A 13,408-nucleotide genomic window follows, 5' to 3' on the forward strand; every position below is an offset into this window, starting at 1 on the left:
GCCCTGGGTTGCCATGGAAACGCCTTCAAACCCGGGCTCCTCAGATCGCAGCTCTCTGTAGTAGCTTCTTCTCGACTCCGCCGGCTCCTGTTTCCTGAACTCGGGGCCCCCTCACCCACTCTGGAGCAGTCCATTCTTCCGCAATTTCTGCAAGCTGGTTGGCCGTCTCTGGTTCTGAACTCCTAGGGCCTCATTTGGGACCGTGGACGCTCGGTTCTTTCCCGAAACTCCGCGGTCTCGGGGCTCAGCCTCTTCGCCAGTCCTACTGCAGCGCTCTTGTCCAATTCCCGAATCGCTGGGCGTCTCTAAGCTCACCTGAACCCAGCCGAACCCAGCCTCAGGATCACTCATCTGACCCGATGGTGCTCAGCCATTTCCGGGGTCACTCGGGGACTTCTAAGCTCAGGCGAGGCTAGCTGAGCCCAGTCTCGGGATCAGTCGTCTGGCCCAATTGCGCTCGGCTATTTCCAGAATCGCTCGGGTGTCCTTAAACCCAGGCTACGCTCCGGATCGCTCATTTGACCCGATCGCGTTCGGCTGTTTCCGGAAATGTTGACTATCTCGGGGACACCCTACCTACATGCTCCAGTCCCGCGGGAGTACGTTCGGCTCTTTCCGGAAGCCCTCAGCCGTCTCCAGGCTCCTCCTTAGCCTCCCTTCTCCCGCCCGACCCGAATATGCTCGGCCATTTCCGCCGGGGGTGGGCCCGGTCCTTCGGAACCGCGGTGGCGGAGGCGGGGATCCCGCGGTGGCGCTGACGGCGACCGTGGTGGAGCCACGGGTCAGGCTCGGCTCTGCGTTACGGCCGCCTCGGCGTCGGCGTTAGTGGCCACGACCAGTAAGTCCGGGCCGGCCGGCGCGACAGACGGGGCTGGGGGTGCGTGCAAATGCGGGCGCCTAGGCTGAGTTCAGCCCGTGGGACCTGGGGGGACCACAGAAAGCGGGAGGCCTCGGACTCAACCTGGCAGCCGTGCAGCCACCCGCACGGAGGGGGCGGATCGGGGGCCTCCAGGCAAAGATAAGGGACTGGAGCCTTGGCCAGGAATGGAGGGAGGCCCTGCTGGGAGTGGGGCGTCAAGCAGAAATGAGGGGCTCCAGGCGTTATGTGAGCATAGTGAGGTACGAGGGTCGGGATTCGGCTCCACTTCCGGGGGTCCACGCAGGCCTGAGTGTGCGTCTGGACACTCATGAGCGCGCAGGCCCTGCGTCCAGCCGCGGAGCCCCTGCCAGGCCTGGCTCCGCTACCCCGCCTCTTGGATTAGGGGAGCCTTGGTCCCCGGTGCGCTCACCGGGCGTGTGCAAACGAGTGCAGACAAGCGAATCCAGGTGGTTTTCTAATCGTCCCCTCTCTGGACCTGTTTCCCCACCTGTAGCATGGGGATACAGGGGCCAGGGAGCGGGTAAGTTGGGGGGCCCCGGAATGTGGAGCCTCTGCTCTCTTTTCCGCACCTCCTAGGGCTCTGGTGGTGGTGGTGGAGGAGGAATACTCCTACCCTCTAACCCTCTGCCGGGCAGAGGGCCTGCATGGTCGGTGACTTTCTTAGAGACATCCAAGCATCTCCCCACTTTCAAGCCTTTGCATGTGGCCAGTGCCTGCTTCTGTCTTTAGTGGGGTCCTGCCCTCTAGAAAAGGACCCCCCACCCCAACCTCTCAGAAGGACTGAACCTGCAGAGCTGAGACTGGGAATGTGTTTGCTGAGCTCTGTCTCCCTGACTGGGGACTCCTGGGGGTTGGTCATCACCCTGCACACAGCAGCCTCTCCATGGGCAGCTGCAGTGCCCTCCTGCCAGCCACCTTTCACCCTGGGGCTGAGGTCTTCTCAACCTCCCACCGACCTGCTTATGTTCTGAGCACCTACTGTGGGCCCTGCGCTGAGTCAGCCAGGACTCCTGTTCATCTGTTCATGTCTCCTTTGCAGAGATCAGAGATCCCTTTGCCTGTGGGAAGGTGGGGTGAGTAATCTGCTGGGACCTCCTTTCCTACCTCTTTGTGCCCCTACTGCCTCCTGTGCTCAACTGGCCTGACCCCTCCTCAGGGCTCCCACGGCACCCTGAGCACTACCTGCTCTGAGTCTAACTAGCTGGCCATGTGGCTGCTACCTTCTCTCATCCATCCTGGGCCTGAAGTTAGGCAGACCTGGGGTTTTGAGTCGTGGCCTCCTGGCAGGGCAAAGACCTCCCCGCCCTTAGCCTCAGTTTTCCCATCTCTAACAAAGCTTGTGTACCCAGCATACAGTACATCTGGGCCAGGTACCCCAAGGAACGGCTATTATTGCACCCACTTTACAGCTGGGGAAACTGAGGCCCAGAGAGGGACAGGAAATATCCCAAAGTTACCAAGTGAGTCAGGGGATTCCAACCGGGATTTGGGCCTCTCTCTGAGTTGGGGGTGGGAGGAGTCCAACCTGGCTTATGCTGCCATGCCCCTGCCTTGCCTGTCTCCCCCTAGGTCAGCATCCCCTGGTCCCCAGCTGAGCATGGTGACAGCCTGTGCCCTCGGCCCCCTCATGTGGCACAGCTGGAAGAACCGCCAGCCTCGGGCGCCTATGGCCTACCACGTGAGAGAGTGAGGGAGTGAGGGAGTGGCCTGGCCCAGTCCAGCCCTTCGGATTGAGGGGGCTTCGCAACAACTGAGTGACCAGAGAACACACTGCCGATCTCCTCCCACCAGTTGGTGAATGATGGGCGGAGCAACGAGTGACCCTTGTGAGGGTTATGGAATAACGACAGAAAACACGGCATGAGCATCCCCTGTAGTCACCTGTAACTTCTTGCTGGAAACAGAGGTCTGAGCACCTCAAGCCCACCCAGTGGACCCACCTGCCCCCACCCAGCTGATGGGGCCACTGGGGCCCCGCGCAGCCACCTGACCACACAGACCCCCCTGCCCACCATGGCTGGCGCTGAGGGCTTCCAGTACCGTGCACTGTACCCGTTCCGCCGGGAGCGGCCAGAAGACCTGGAACTGTTGCCGGGTGACGTGCTGGTGGTGAGCCGGGCAGCCCTGCAGGGGCTGGGTGTGGCTGAGGGCAGTGAGCGCTGCCCGCAGAACGTGGGCTGGATACCTGGCCTCAATGAGCGAACTCGGCAGCGCGGTGACTTCCCTGGTACCTACGTGGAGTTCCTGGGGCCTGTGACCCTGGCCCGGCCTGGCCCTCGCCCCCGCGGCCCCCGCCCACTGCCTGCCAGGCCCCAAGAGGGGCCCCCTGAGCCAGGTGAGCTGTAGGCAGGGACTCTGTCATGGATGTGGGGGGGGGTGTCCCCTTAGAGCCTCCGTTTCCCCTTCAGTAAGCAGTGGTGCCTCTTCCAGGGAAGGAGGAATAAGGACGTTTAGTCAGTTGACAAGTGTTGACTACGCTGCTGTCAAGGCCTGGACGCAGTTCACAGTAGTAGACACAGGCCTGGCCCTGCCCTCATGGGCCTGGTTCAAGAAATGAAAAGATTGTGATTAGCTGACAACAAAGGCTGTAAGGAAGGAGCTGGGGATGACGGGCTCTAGGCAATGGGCCTAACAGGACAGAGTCCATGAGCTGGGAATGTAATGGGTTCAGGGAACAGGGGCCATGCTTCGAGGACCTCATGGGATGAATTCTGAAGACAGTGGGGGAGTTTTTAGTAGAATTCAGAGGCTCCATTTAGCTTCATTCTATGGTTTGTAGCCAGGGTTCCTTGAGGCACCCTCTTTGTTACCCTGATTTTACCTGGTTTCCAAAACGAAGGGAGCCATGAAACCAGAAAGGGTGGACGCTCAATGGAGGCATACAGCAGGTGCAGTGTGGGGACACCCCCCTCTCCCGAAAGACCCTCGGCCATCCCCCCTCTCAAGGGTGTGCTGGGAGTAGAGACTCATGGACCCTGAGTTGACATTGCTGTATGCTGGGCCGGGGAGTGAGTTCTACCGTGGAAATCAAGGCTCAGGTTGTGGGGAAGAGATTGATGAGCGCCGAGTGCCCAGCATGGCCTGCTCTAACCGCACAGCAGCCCAGGGAAGCCCGTGTACAGATGGGGAGACTGAGGTGCAAGGGGGTCAGATCACTCTTTCAGGACCACCCAGTGAAGGCGAAGGCCCTGGGACGCACCATGGCCCCCGCCCACGACCTGTCTGGTTTTGTGCCATAGGGACACTGGTGCCCACAGAGGGCGGAATGGGGGCACCAAGGCAGGGTGCTGCCAGCTTGGGACTTGCAGCATCTGGTGTCTCCAGGGCCTGGGCCTGGGCCTGTGTCCTGTGTTGGCCTGGAAGAGCAGGAGGTGGCCCCATCCGGGCTCCCAGCCAGAATCTGCCTCTCTCCCTGGTAACAGCCGCCTCCCTCCTCTGCCTGGCCCAGGTCCAGCCTCCACACACATCCCCGCTCAGGGCGGTAGCCCAGCCCTCCAGATTTTCCAGGCGGGGTGCCTCGGTGGGGAGCGGCCTCTCTAAACCTCAGTGTCCTCATCTGAAAACAGGGAGAACTGGTCTCTGTGCCTTCAGACCCTGCCCCAGCGGGATCCTGGGACCACCACCCCGGGGAGCATGCCGGGGCTGCGTTGCTTCCTCCGTCCCGTCCCATGCCGGGTGCCGAGTGCAGCACCCCACTGTCACCTGGGCTGTGCACCCACGGTGAGGTTGCTCCCTCTCTGAGCCTCAGGTCCTCGTCCATAAAACGGGGTGATGGCTGTTCTGATGGAACCTCCCTCCCCCATTTCACAAACCGGTCACAGAACCGTGGCAGCCCCACCTTCTCTCCCCTGTTCTTTCACTTTTTTTATTTTTGGGGCTTTCTCACTGTAGCTGGGCCTGTCTCCAGCTTGAGGCACCACCTGGCCCATCAGTCAGGGAGCCCCACAGGCCCCGGCTTGCCCCTGTGGTGTGCCAGGGCGTCCCTGCCGAGGGCCAGAACCGCATCAAATGGTGTCCGTGCAGGCGGAGCTGCTGAAAACAAAGGCCCCCTGGGAAGCTCAGAGCCTGAAGGGCTGGGCCAGGGAGGCCCCTTTCCCTCTGGGGGTGATTTCAGCATTTTTAAATGGGGGGAGGGGGGAGATAACTTTTTCAAGGCAAAAGGACTTCGAAAGTAGAGGAATGTCTTTGGAGTGAGGTGTCCTGGCCTAGATGGGGATATTTTCCCTTTAGACGCTGCCAACCACGTTGTTATTCCACTAAAAAGGGAGAGGTAATGCCAGTTTCTCAGTTGAGGAGACGGAGGCACAGAGAACGTGGTTCCTGTGCTTGAGGTTGCACAGTGAGCAGTGGCAGGGGCTGAAACCTGTTGTGTGAGTTTCCTGGGGCCACTGTAACAGACTCCCACAACCCAGGTGGCTTCAAACCACAGGAGTGTATTCTCTCAAGGTTCTGGAGGTCAGAAGTCCAAGATCAAGTGTCAGCAGGGCCACACTCCATGTGGAGGATCTTTTCTGCCTCTTCCAGCTTCTGGTGGCTCCAAACATCCTTAGCTTATGGCCGCCACGTTACCCCAATCTCTGCCTCTGTTGTAACATGGCTTCTCTTTTATTTTTTTAATTGATTTTAGAGAGGGAGGAAGGGAAAGAGAGAAACATCCATGTGAGAGAGACACATCAGTGGGTTGCCTCCTGTATGCATCCCAACCAGGAATTGAACCCACAACCTAGGTATGTGCCCTGATGAGGAATCGAACCCAGGATGTTCCGGTTGACACTCCAACCAACTGAGCCACACTGGCCTGGGCACATGGCTCACTTCTTATAGCTACCAGTCATTGCATTTAGGGCTCTAAACTCACAATGATTTCATCTCAAAGTCCTTCCCTTAATTATACCTGCAAAGACCCTATTTTCAAATAAGGTCCCAGTCACAGGTACTAGGGATTAGGATGTGGACATCATTTTGGGGGGGACACTAATCAAACTACTATACCTGGTCTGAGGTTGTGTGACTGATATCTTGACCCAGAAAATTGTTTGCCGTTAACTTGGTCCTCCCACCCTCAGCCACAGGGCCTCTGGCTGTCCCGGGGTAGTGGTCCAGATGCCAGGCCCTTGGCTGAGCTGGGCCCTGCCTGGAGCTGCCCCAGCCGAGATGCAGCCGGCCAGGAAAGGGGCCGGGGTCCTTCTGGGGATCCTGCCAACATGCTGCCCCCTCTTGCCAGGCCTCACGCTCCCTGACCTACCTGAGCAGTTCTCCCCACCTGATGTGGCTCCCCCACTGCTGGTAAAGCTTGTGGAGGCCATTGAGCGGACAGGTGAGTGGGCCTTGATGCAACCCCTGCATTCTGCTTGCTTAATTCTGGTGATGGGCGACTCATCCCTTAACGGCTGCTGGGCTCCCTCTGCATGGGAGAAGGCTGAGCCCAGATGCTCTGGGCCTCCTTGTTGAACGGGGGAAGGAATGGCTCCCAGGGGAGATGGGGCCGCCCTGGCATGTGCTGCGTCCTCTGCCCCCATCCCCCTACCCCACCCCTATATGGGATCAGAGCAGCATTTGACAGATGTCTCACTCCTCCCCCACCAGGGCTAGACAGCGACTCCCTCTACAGGCCCGAGCTGCCGCCCCCGTGCACAGGTGAGGGAGTGCTTCCACAGATGGGGGGACAGGGAGTGGACCCCGACAGCCCCACAGACATCGCCCTCCTGCACCCACAGACTGGTCCCTGAGCGACCTGGAGCAGTGGGACTCGGCAGCCCTGGCCGATGGCATCAAGGGCTTCCTGCTGGCACTGCCCGCGCCCCTTGTGACGCTGGAAGCCGCGGCAGAGGCCTGCCGTGCCCTGCGAGGTGAGCCTTGTGGGGAACCCGGGGCGCGGAGGGGCCGGAGCGGAAAAGCCCAGCTCACCCCGCTTTGCCTTCTGTCCGCAGAGGCCGCGGGGCCCGTGGGGCCAACTCTTGAGCCCCCGACGCTGCCCCTGCACCACGCGCTCACGCTGCGCTTCCTGCTCCAGCACCTGAGCCGGGTGGCCCGGCGCGCCCCTGCCCCAGGTCCTGCTGTGCGAGCCCTGGGCGTCGCCTTCGGGCCTCTGCTGCTGCGCGCGCCGCCTCCCTCGCCGCCTCCGCCAGGGGTCCCTCCTGTCGGGTGAGCAGCCTGCGCCCGTGGGGGCGGGGCCTGGGAAGGGGCGGGGCCGGGGCCTGGGAAGGGGCGGGGCCTGGGGCGGGTTTAGATGGAGGAAGGGCCGAGAGGGGAGGGAGCAGGCACAGCTGCCGTGATTGGGGTGGTAGGAAGGATAACAAGGGGTGAACCTGGGCTTCAGGAAGACCCCCCCTCTGAGGACTGGGGCCTGGACCGGAGGAGAGGCACCTGTGTGGTGCCTGGACCGGAGGAGAGGCACCTGTGTGGTGCCTGGACCTTCCCTTCCAGGTGCTGGACTCCTCAGCGCGGGTGTATTTACTGAGCGCGCACTGCACATACATAAGCAGCAGTTGGCTTCCCACACCTGCCTGGTCATCTGCCCTGCTTCCCAGCTTTCTGTGTGCTCACGCAGGTGTGCAAGCACACCCAGGACCTTGTGCACACGCGTGTGCAGATACCCCTCCCTGCTCACTCCCCTCCCCTCCCCCAGGACTGAGCCCAACCCCGACTTCCCAGCTCTGCTGGTGGAGAAGTTGCTTCAGGAGCACCTGGAGGAGCAGGAGGTCGCACCCCCAGGTGACCCCCTTTTGCATCATCCTTTCTTACTGTTGGAAGGCCGCGAGTGAAGACTCCAGGCCCCGCCAGCATCAGCAGGTTCGGTTGCAGGGGGGAGCGGACCACAGCATAGAATTGGTGTTCATTGTCTTTATTTTTTCTGTCCTCCAGCTCTGCCACCTAAACCACCTAAAGTCAAGCCCGCCCCAGCAGGGCTGGCTAATGGGGGGAGCCCGCCCTCTCTGCAGGATGCTGAGTGGTACTGGGGTGACATTTCCAGGTAGGGTTGTGGGGTAGGGTCATGTGGTTGGTAGGCAAGGCCTGAAGGACAGGGTCTCCAACGGGAGGCTCCAATCCTGGGTGTCCCCACAGGGAGGAGGTGAACGACAAACTCCGGGACACACCTGACGGCACCTTCCTGGTCCGAGATGCCTCCAGCAAGATTCAGGGAGAGTATACCCTGACCCTTAGGTGGGGGCCTGCCCTTTGGGGACTACTGGGGTGAGAGGGGGGAGGAGGACATGTGCTGTGTCAGGGCCAGGACACCTGGAAGTCAGGCTTGGGGTCCTACTGGATGGTGACACCCCCTCTTATCCACCCCCAGGAAAGGTGGAAACAACAAGCTAATTAAGGTCTTCCACCGCGATGGGCATTACGGCTTCTCGGAGCCGCTCACCTTCTGCTCCGTCGTGGACCTCATCACCCACTACCGCCATGAGTCCCTGGCCCAGTACAATGCCAAACTAGACACACGGCTCCTGTACCCCGTGTCCAAGTACCAGCAGGTCTGGGGCCTGGGCAGGAAGCAGAGAGGGTGGCCCCGGGCCTGAATTGCCCAGGTGGCCTCACTGCTCGCACTGGGTGTCCTCAGGACCAGATTGTCAAGGAAGATAGCGTGGAGGCAGTGGGTGCCCAGCTCAAAGTCTACCATCAGCAGTACCAGGACAAGAGCCGCGAGTACGACCAGCTCTACGAGGAGTACACACGCACCTCCCAGGTACCTCCGGCCTGCGCACATGGGGAGATGAGGCATGGAGGCCAGTGGCTAGGCCATGGGGACAGACAACTACTTCCGGGTCACAAAGCAGTCACTTAGCACCAGGAACTGCCCTAAAAACATAGAAATATATGTGCGTGGTGTTTTTTATATATTTTTATTGATTTCAGAGAAGAAGGGAGAGGGACAGAGAAAGGGAGATAGAAACATCAATGATGAGAGAGTCATTGATCGGCTGCCTCCTGCACGCCCCCCACTGGGGATTGAGCCTGCAACCCGGGCATGTGCCCTTGACCGGAATTGAACCTGGGACCCTTCAGTCTGCAGGCTGACGCTCTGTCCACTGAACCAAACCAGCTAGGGTGTACGTGTTTTTCTTTTTCTTTTTTTTTTTTTTTAAGAACAAATGAGATGATGCCAGTCAGCCTGTCAGGAGCAGCTGGGCTAGGACCTGGGAGATGTCTCAGTTAAACCTGTGTATCTCTCAGTACCTCAGTTTCCCCATCTGCAAACTGGAACTGTGTGTTTTAATTCCTTTAACCTAGAGGTCATTTATAGTGATGACAATAATCTGACGTGGGATTAGACAGACAGGAGGTCACATTAAAGAACAGCATCTTCTAAAACAGGGAAGGGGAGGTTCTCTTACTCTGGAACTGTGTTAAAAATTCCTTTGGCAGCCGAAACCGGTTTGGCTCAGTGGATAGAGCGTCGGCCTGCGGACTGAAAGGTCCCAGGTTCGATTCCGGTCAAGGGCATGTACCTGGGTTGCGGGCACATCCCCAGTAGGAGATGTGCAGGAGGCAGCTGATCGATGTTTCTCTCTCATTGATGTTTCTAACTCTCTATCTCTCTCCCTTCCTCTCTGTAAAAAATCAATAAAATATATTTAAAAAATAAAATTCCTTCGGCAAGTTGAGATGCAACTTACTCAGGTCAAATGTCCCTCTCAGGCTGGGAATGGCTTGCTTCCCCTGTGGTCCCTGAAGGATTTCTTTCTTGTCTTCTTTTTACTGATGCGTCTGCTGAGGCTCTGAGTGGACAAGATGCCTGCCTGGGATCTGTTGGGAACATCGTGACTTGGACAAGACTTAGGCTCCCTGAGTCTTAGCTTCCCCATTACTGTTTCTGACTTTGCAGGAGGCTGTTGGCAGGCTCTGTGAGGTGGTGCACGGGAAATGCTTGGTACAGCATTTACTCTGAGAAGGAACCGCATGAACTGTAGCCACTAGATTTATCATTAATTATCAGCAGTGCTAACAAGTCTAGATGTTTGTAAGGTGGCCAGAGGGGTTGTAAAAGAGGAGTGAGTTTGGGGAAATGGGGATTGAAGGTTGAATAGGAGTTCGTTTGGTGCAGTAAGAGCTAGAGGAATGACATGCCTAGAGGATGGAACAGCTTGAACAAAGAGTTGGGATCTGCCATCACTCTCATGAGGGACTTGCGGGGAGTCCCAGATGATGCTGAGATTCACCCCCTCCTCCAGGAACTGCAGATGAAGCGCACCGCAATCGAGGCCTTCAATGAAACCATCAAGATCTTCGAAGAGCAGGGCCAGACTCAAGAGAAGTGTAGCAAGGAGTATCTGGAGCGCTTCCGGCGTGAGGGCAATGAGAAAGAGATGCAGAGGTGAGTCCTGCCCCTCTGCCCTGCCCTACCCACCCTATCTAGTGCAATGCAAGTGGGAAAAGAAAAGAAATAGAGGGGGCAGCTGGGATTCCAGGGGGAGGGAGGGTCAGTTGAAATGGGCTTTGAAGGCTGAATAGGAGTTCACCAGAGGAGAAATCAGGGAAACAGCATGTGCAGAGGCTTAGAGGCTGGGAGCCATCCACGGCCTCTGAGCCACTCCTCCCCCAGGATCCTGCTGAACTCAGAACGGCTCAAGTCTCGCATCGCCGAGATCCACGAGAGCCGCACGAAGCTGGAACAGGAGCTGCGGACACAGGCCTTGGACAACCGGGAGATCGATAAGCGCATGAACAGCCTGAAGCCAGACCTCATGCAGCTGCGCAAGATCCGAGACCAGTACCTGGTGTGAGTGCCTTACGCTCGCCTAGGACCCCATTATGAGGACCTTGGCAAGGGCTCTTTCCCCACCTGGGCCTTAGATGCTACCTGCGCCTGCTGTATGCCAGCACTGTGCTGAGCCACCATGCACATACTTTGTCGTCTCCAAGTCCTTTGTAAACTTTCCCCTTTCCAGCTAGGAAAACTGAGACGCAGAACAGATCACTGCGCCGTGGGTGCGAAGGCCAACAGCATTGTGTGCAGCCCCTAAGACTGAGTTTCTGGTGGTGATATGACCCCGCGGGGTGGCCGGTTCTGGAGGCTCCACGAGTGTTAACAGAAACAGAATAAATAGGGGGTTTCCTGGCAGAGCCAGCCAGGCTCTTCCACCTTCAGGCTGGCCCCTTGTGGCAACCGGTGGTATTGCACCCAAACCCACCCTCCTTGGTCAGCCCTTGCCTCCCAGCAGGCTGGACTGGACCGGACTCGACCCCTGTGGTCTGGCCCTGCCTCTGCTGCACCACCCGCCTTTCCTTCTCCTCCCAGATGGCTCACCCAGAAAGGCGCCCGGCAGAAGAAAATCAACGAGTGGTTGGGAATCAAAAATGAGACTGAAGAGTGAGTGACCACATGAAGGGTGGCAGGGAGGGCCATTTTTGGTGGGTTTTGCAAAATGAGTAGGAGTTCACCAGGAAGGGAGTGTTGTCCGGGGGGCAGGGGGGCCTCAGAGGCTGCCGGGTAAGTGACCAGCGCCCCTCCCTGCCTCCCCCACAGCCAGTACGCCCTGATGGAGGATGAGGATGACCTCCCCCACCATGAGGAACGAACCTGGTATGTGGGCAAGATCAACCGCACGCAGGCTGAGGAAATGCTGACCGGCAAGCGGGATGGGACCTTCCTCATCCGTGAGAGCAGCCAGCGGGGCTGCTACGCCTGCTCTGTGGTGTGAGTGCCTTGGGGGTGGAGGAGCCACATGTTCCTGCCAAGAGCTCTTATTGAGCACCTACTGTGTGCTAGACTTTGGGAAGACAGTTGGGAAGAAGATCCCCATGGCTGCCACAGGAAGAAGGGATTACTGGGGGTAGGGGAGGAAGCGGGGACAGTGTCCAGGCCAGAGATGTTAGGGTCTGGACCAGGTCAGGGGCTGAGAATTGAGGGAGCGGCTGGGGGAGCCCCTGAGGTGCCCACCTGACCACCTGTTTGCTCACACCGCAGGGTGGACGGCGACACCAAGCACTGTGTCATCTACCGCACGGCCACTGGCTTGGGTTTTGCGGAGCCCTACAACCTGTACGGGTCTCTGAAGGAGCTGGTGCTGCATTACCAGCACACCTCCCTCGTGCAACACAACGATGCACTTACCGTCACACTGGCCCATCCCGTGCGAGCCCCGGGCCCCGGGCCACCCCCGGCCACCCGCTGACTCATACAGAGCAGGACTCCGTCTATCTGTCTGTCTGTCTTCTTTGTGAATCTTTCTCTGTCTCAATCTCTCCCTTGCTTTCTCTGAGTCTCTCTCTTCCTGTCACTCTTTCTACCCCCATCTCTGTCCTCTCTCTCTCTTAGTCTCTGTACCTCTATGTCTCTGTTAGAGGAGCATACCTCCTCCACCCCATGCCCCCTTTCCCCATGGGCACTGCCCTCCCCCGGCTCTGGCTGCCCCCACCAGTTCCTACGGTTCCCCCAAGCGCCCCCTGCCTGCACCTGCCATGTTTACAAAGGCCCCTGGGGTGCTCAGCCCCAGCCTGGTGCCCTGATTTTTAAGCCATAGACCTGGGGTCAGGGCAGGAAGAAGGCAGGAAGGAACTTCGCTGGGCCACTTCCAAGAACCTCAGCTGTGACATTCGGGGCCGGGCGGGTCCCGATGCCCCACAGACCCAACTTCCCCTCCAAACCCTGAAGTGAAACCCGCACCGGTTACCCCCTCATGGAGCTGCTGCCCAGAAGCCCTCCTCCCCCAAAAGCAAAATGATTAAAAATAACCTCAAGAGCGGGGCCCTCTCTGACCCCAGGCTTCCCAGGAACCGAGGCTGCCGCAGGGACTGCTGGGCCAGCCGAGATGCACCGCTGCCCACAGCACCTCCGCTCGATGCAGTTTCAAGGCTTCTCCTTGATCATGTTGGGTTCTGATTTTGTTTCCTTGACTGTAAACCCATTTTCTCCTCTTTTGGGACAAGAACCCCGGTTTTCTATGCTGCCATGGACCCCCCCCCCCTCCTGCCTGCCCAGCTAGGCTGGCAGGTGGGTTTTGTATGGTACGTTGATACTGATGTGGATATAAAACATTGAACTCAGTGGATGCTTCTGTTATTGGCAGGGCTTCTCCATGGCCACTGTGTGCTGGGGCCCTGGCATTCGCGTGGTCACACAGAGAGGGGCTTGAGTTTAACTCGGGCTGCCCGTGGGGGCCCACAACCCCAGCCCCCTCCCCCTAGTGTAGTTGCTTATGTCCAGAGAAGCTGAGAGACCTGACCAAGGTCACACAGCAGAGAGGTTCAAACCCTGAACTCTGGCTTAATCAAGGGACCCCAGACTCCAACCCAGCTCTTTACTGGCCCCCTCGGTTTGAGGCCCAGCACTCAGCCACCGGCCATACCGCGATGTGCAACTTCCCCATTGCCAAGTGCGGTCAATGGACAACCCCTACCACGCCACCCCAAGAGTTCTTTCTGAGCTGGGGTTATGTGTATGAGCCCACCCAGCATTGTGAGCAATTACTGAACGGTGAGCATGGTGGATGGTGCACGTGGGCCGGCGAAATAGCCATCTCAGAGGGTGACTAAAGAAAACAAATTATTTAAGGGGAGGGGTTGGGGATGAGCTATCCAAAG

General features: G+C 58.6%; 1 protein-coding gene across 3 annotated transcripts; it reads left to right on the forward strand.

Moving 5' to 3' along the window:
• The first annotated feature begins 735 nt into the window (after window positions 1-735).
• PIK3R2 (phosphoinositide-3-kinase regulatory subunit 2) lies at window positions 736-12,871 on the forward strand. Of its 3 annotated transcripts, XM_023764010.1 has the most exons (18): window positions 752-838; window positions 1,920-1,953; window positions 2,290-2,340; window positions 2,450-3,215; window positions 6,105-6,197; window positions 6,467-6,517; window positions 6,598-6,729; window positions 6,811-7,024; window positions 7,509-7,594; window positions 7,745-7,853; window positions 7,946-8,044; window positions 8,178-8,358; window positions 8,445-8,570; window positions 10,057-10,199; window positions 10,428-10,604; window positions 11,124-11,195; window positions 11,352-11,522; window positions 11,793-12,871. In XM_023764010.1, the coding sequence occupies exons 4-18, from the start codon at window positions 2,894-2,896 to the stop codon at window positions 11,998-12,000; spliced, it is 2,184 nt and encodes a 727-aa protein (XP_023619778.1). In that variant the 5' UTR covers window positions 752-838; window positions 1,920-1,953; window positions 2,290-2,340; window positions 2,450-2,893; the 3' UTR covers window positions 12,001-12,871. The 3 variants fall into 3 exon arrangements, with proteins under 3 accessions (XP_014321281.1, XP_006100415.1, XP_023619778.1); XM_006100353.3 differs by lacking the exon at window positions 2,290-2,340 and having other exon boundaries at window positions 751-838; XM_014465795.2 differs by lacking the exons at window positions 1,920-1,953; window positions 2,290-2,340 and having other exon boundaries at window positions 736-838.
• Window positions 12,872-13,408: the final 537 nt, after the last annotated feature.

Source organism: Myotis lucifugus, unplaced genomic scaffold, assembly GCF_000147115.1.
Source record: "Myotis lucifugus unplaced genomic scaffold, Myoluc2.0 scaffold_311, whole genome shotgun sequence".
Classification (NCBI taxonomy): Eukaryota; Metazoa; Chordata; class Mammalia; order Chiroptera; family Vespertilionidae; genus Myotis; species Myotis lucifugus.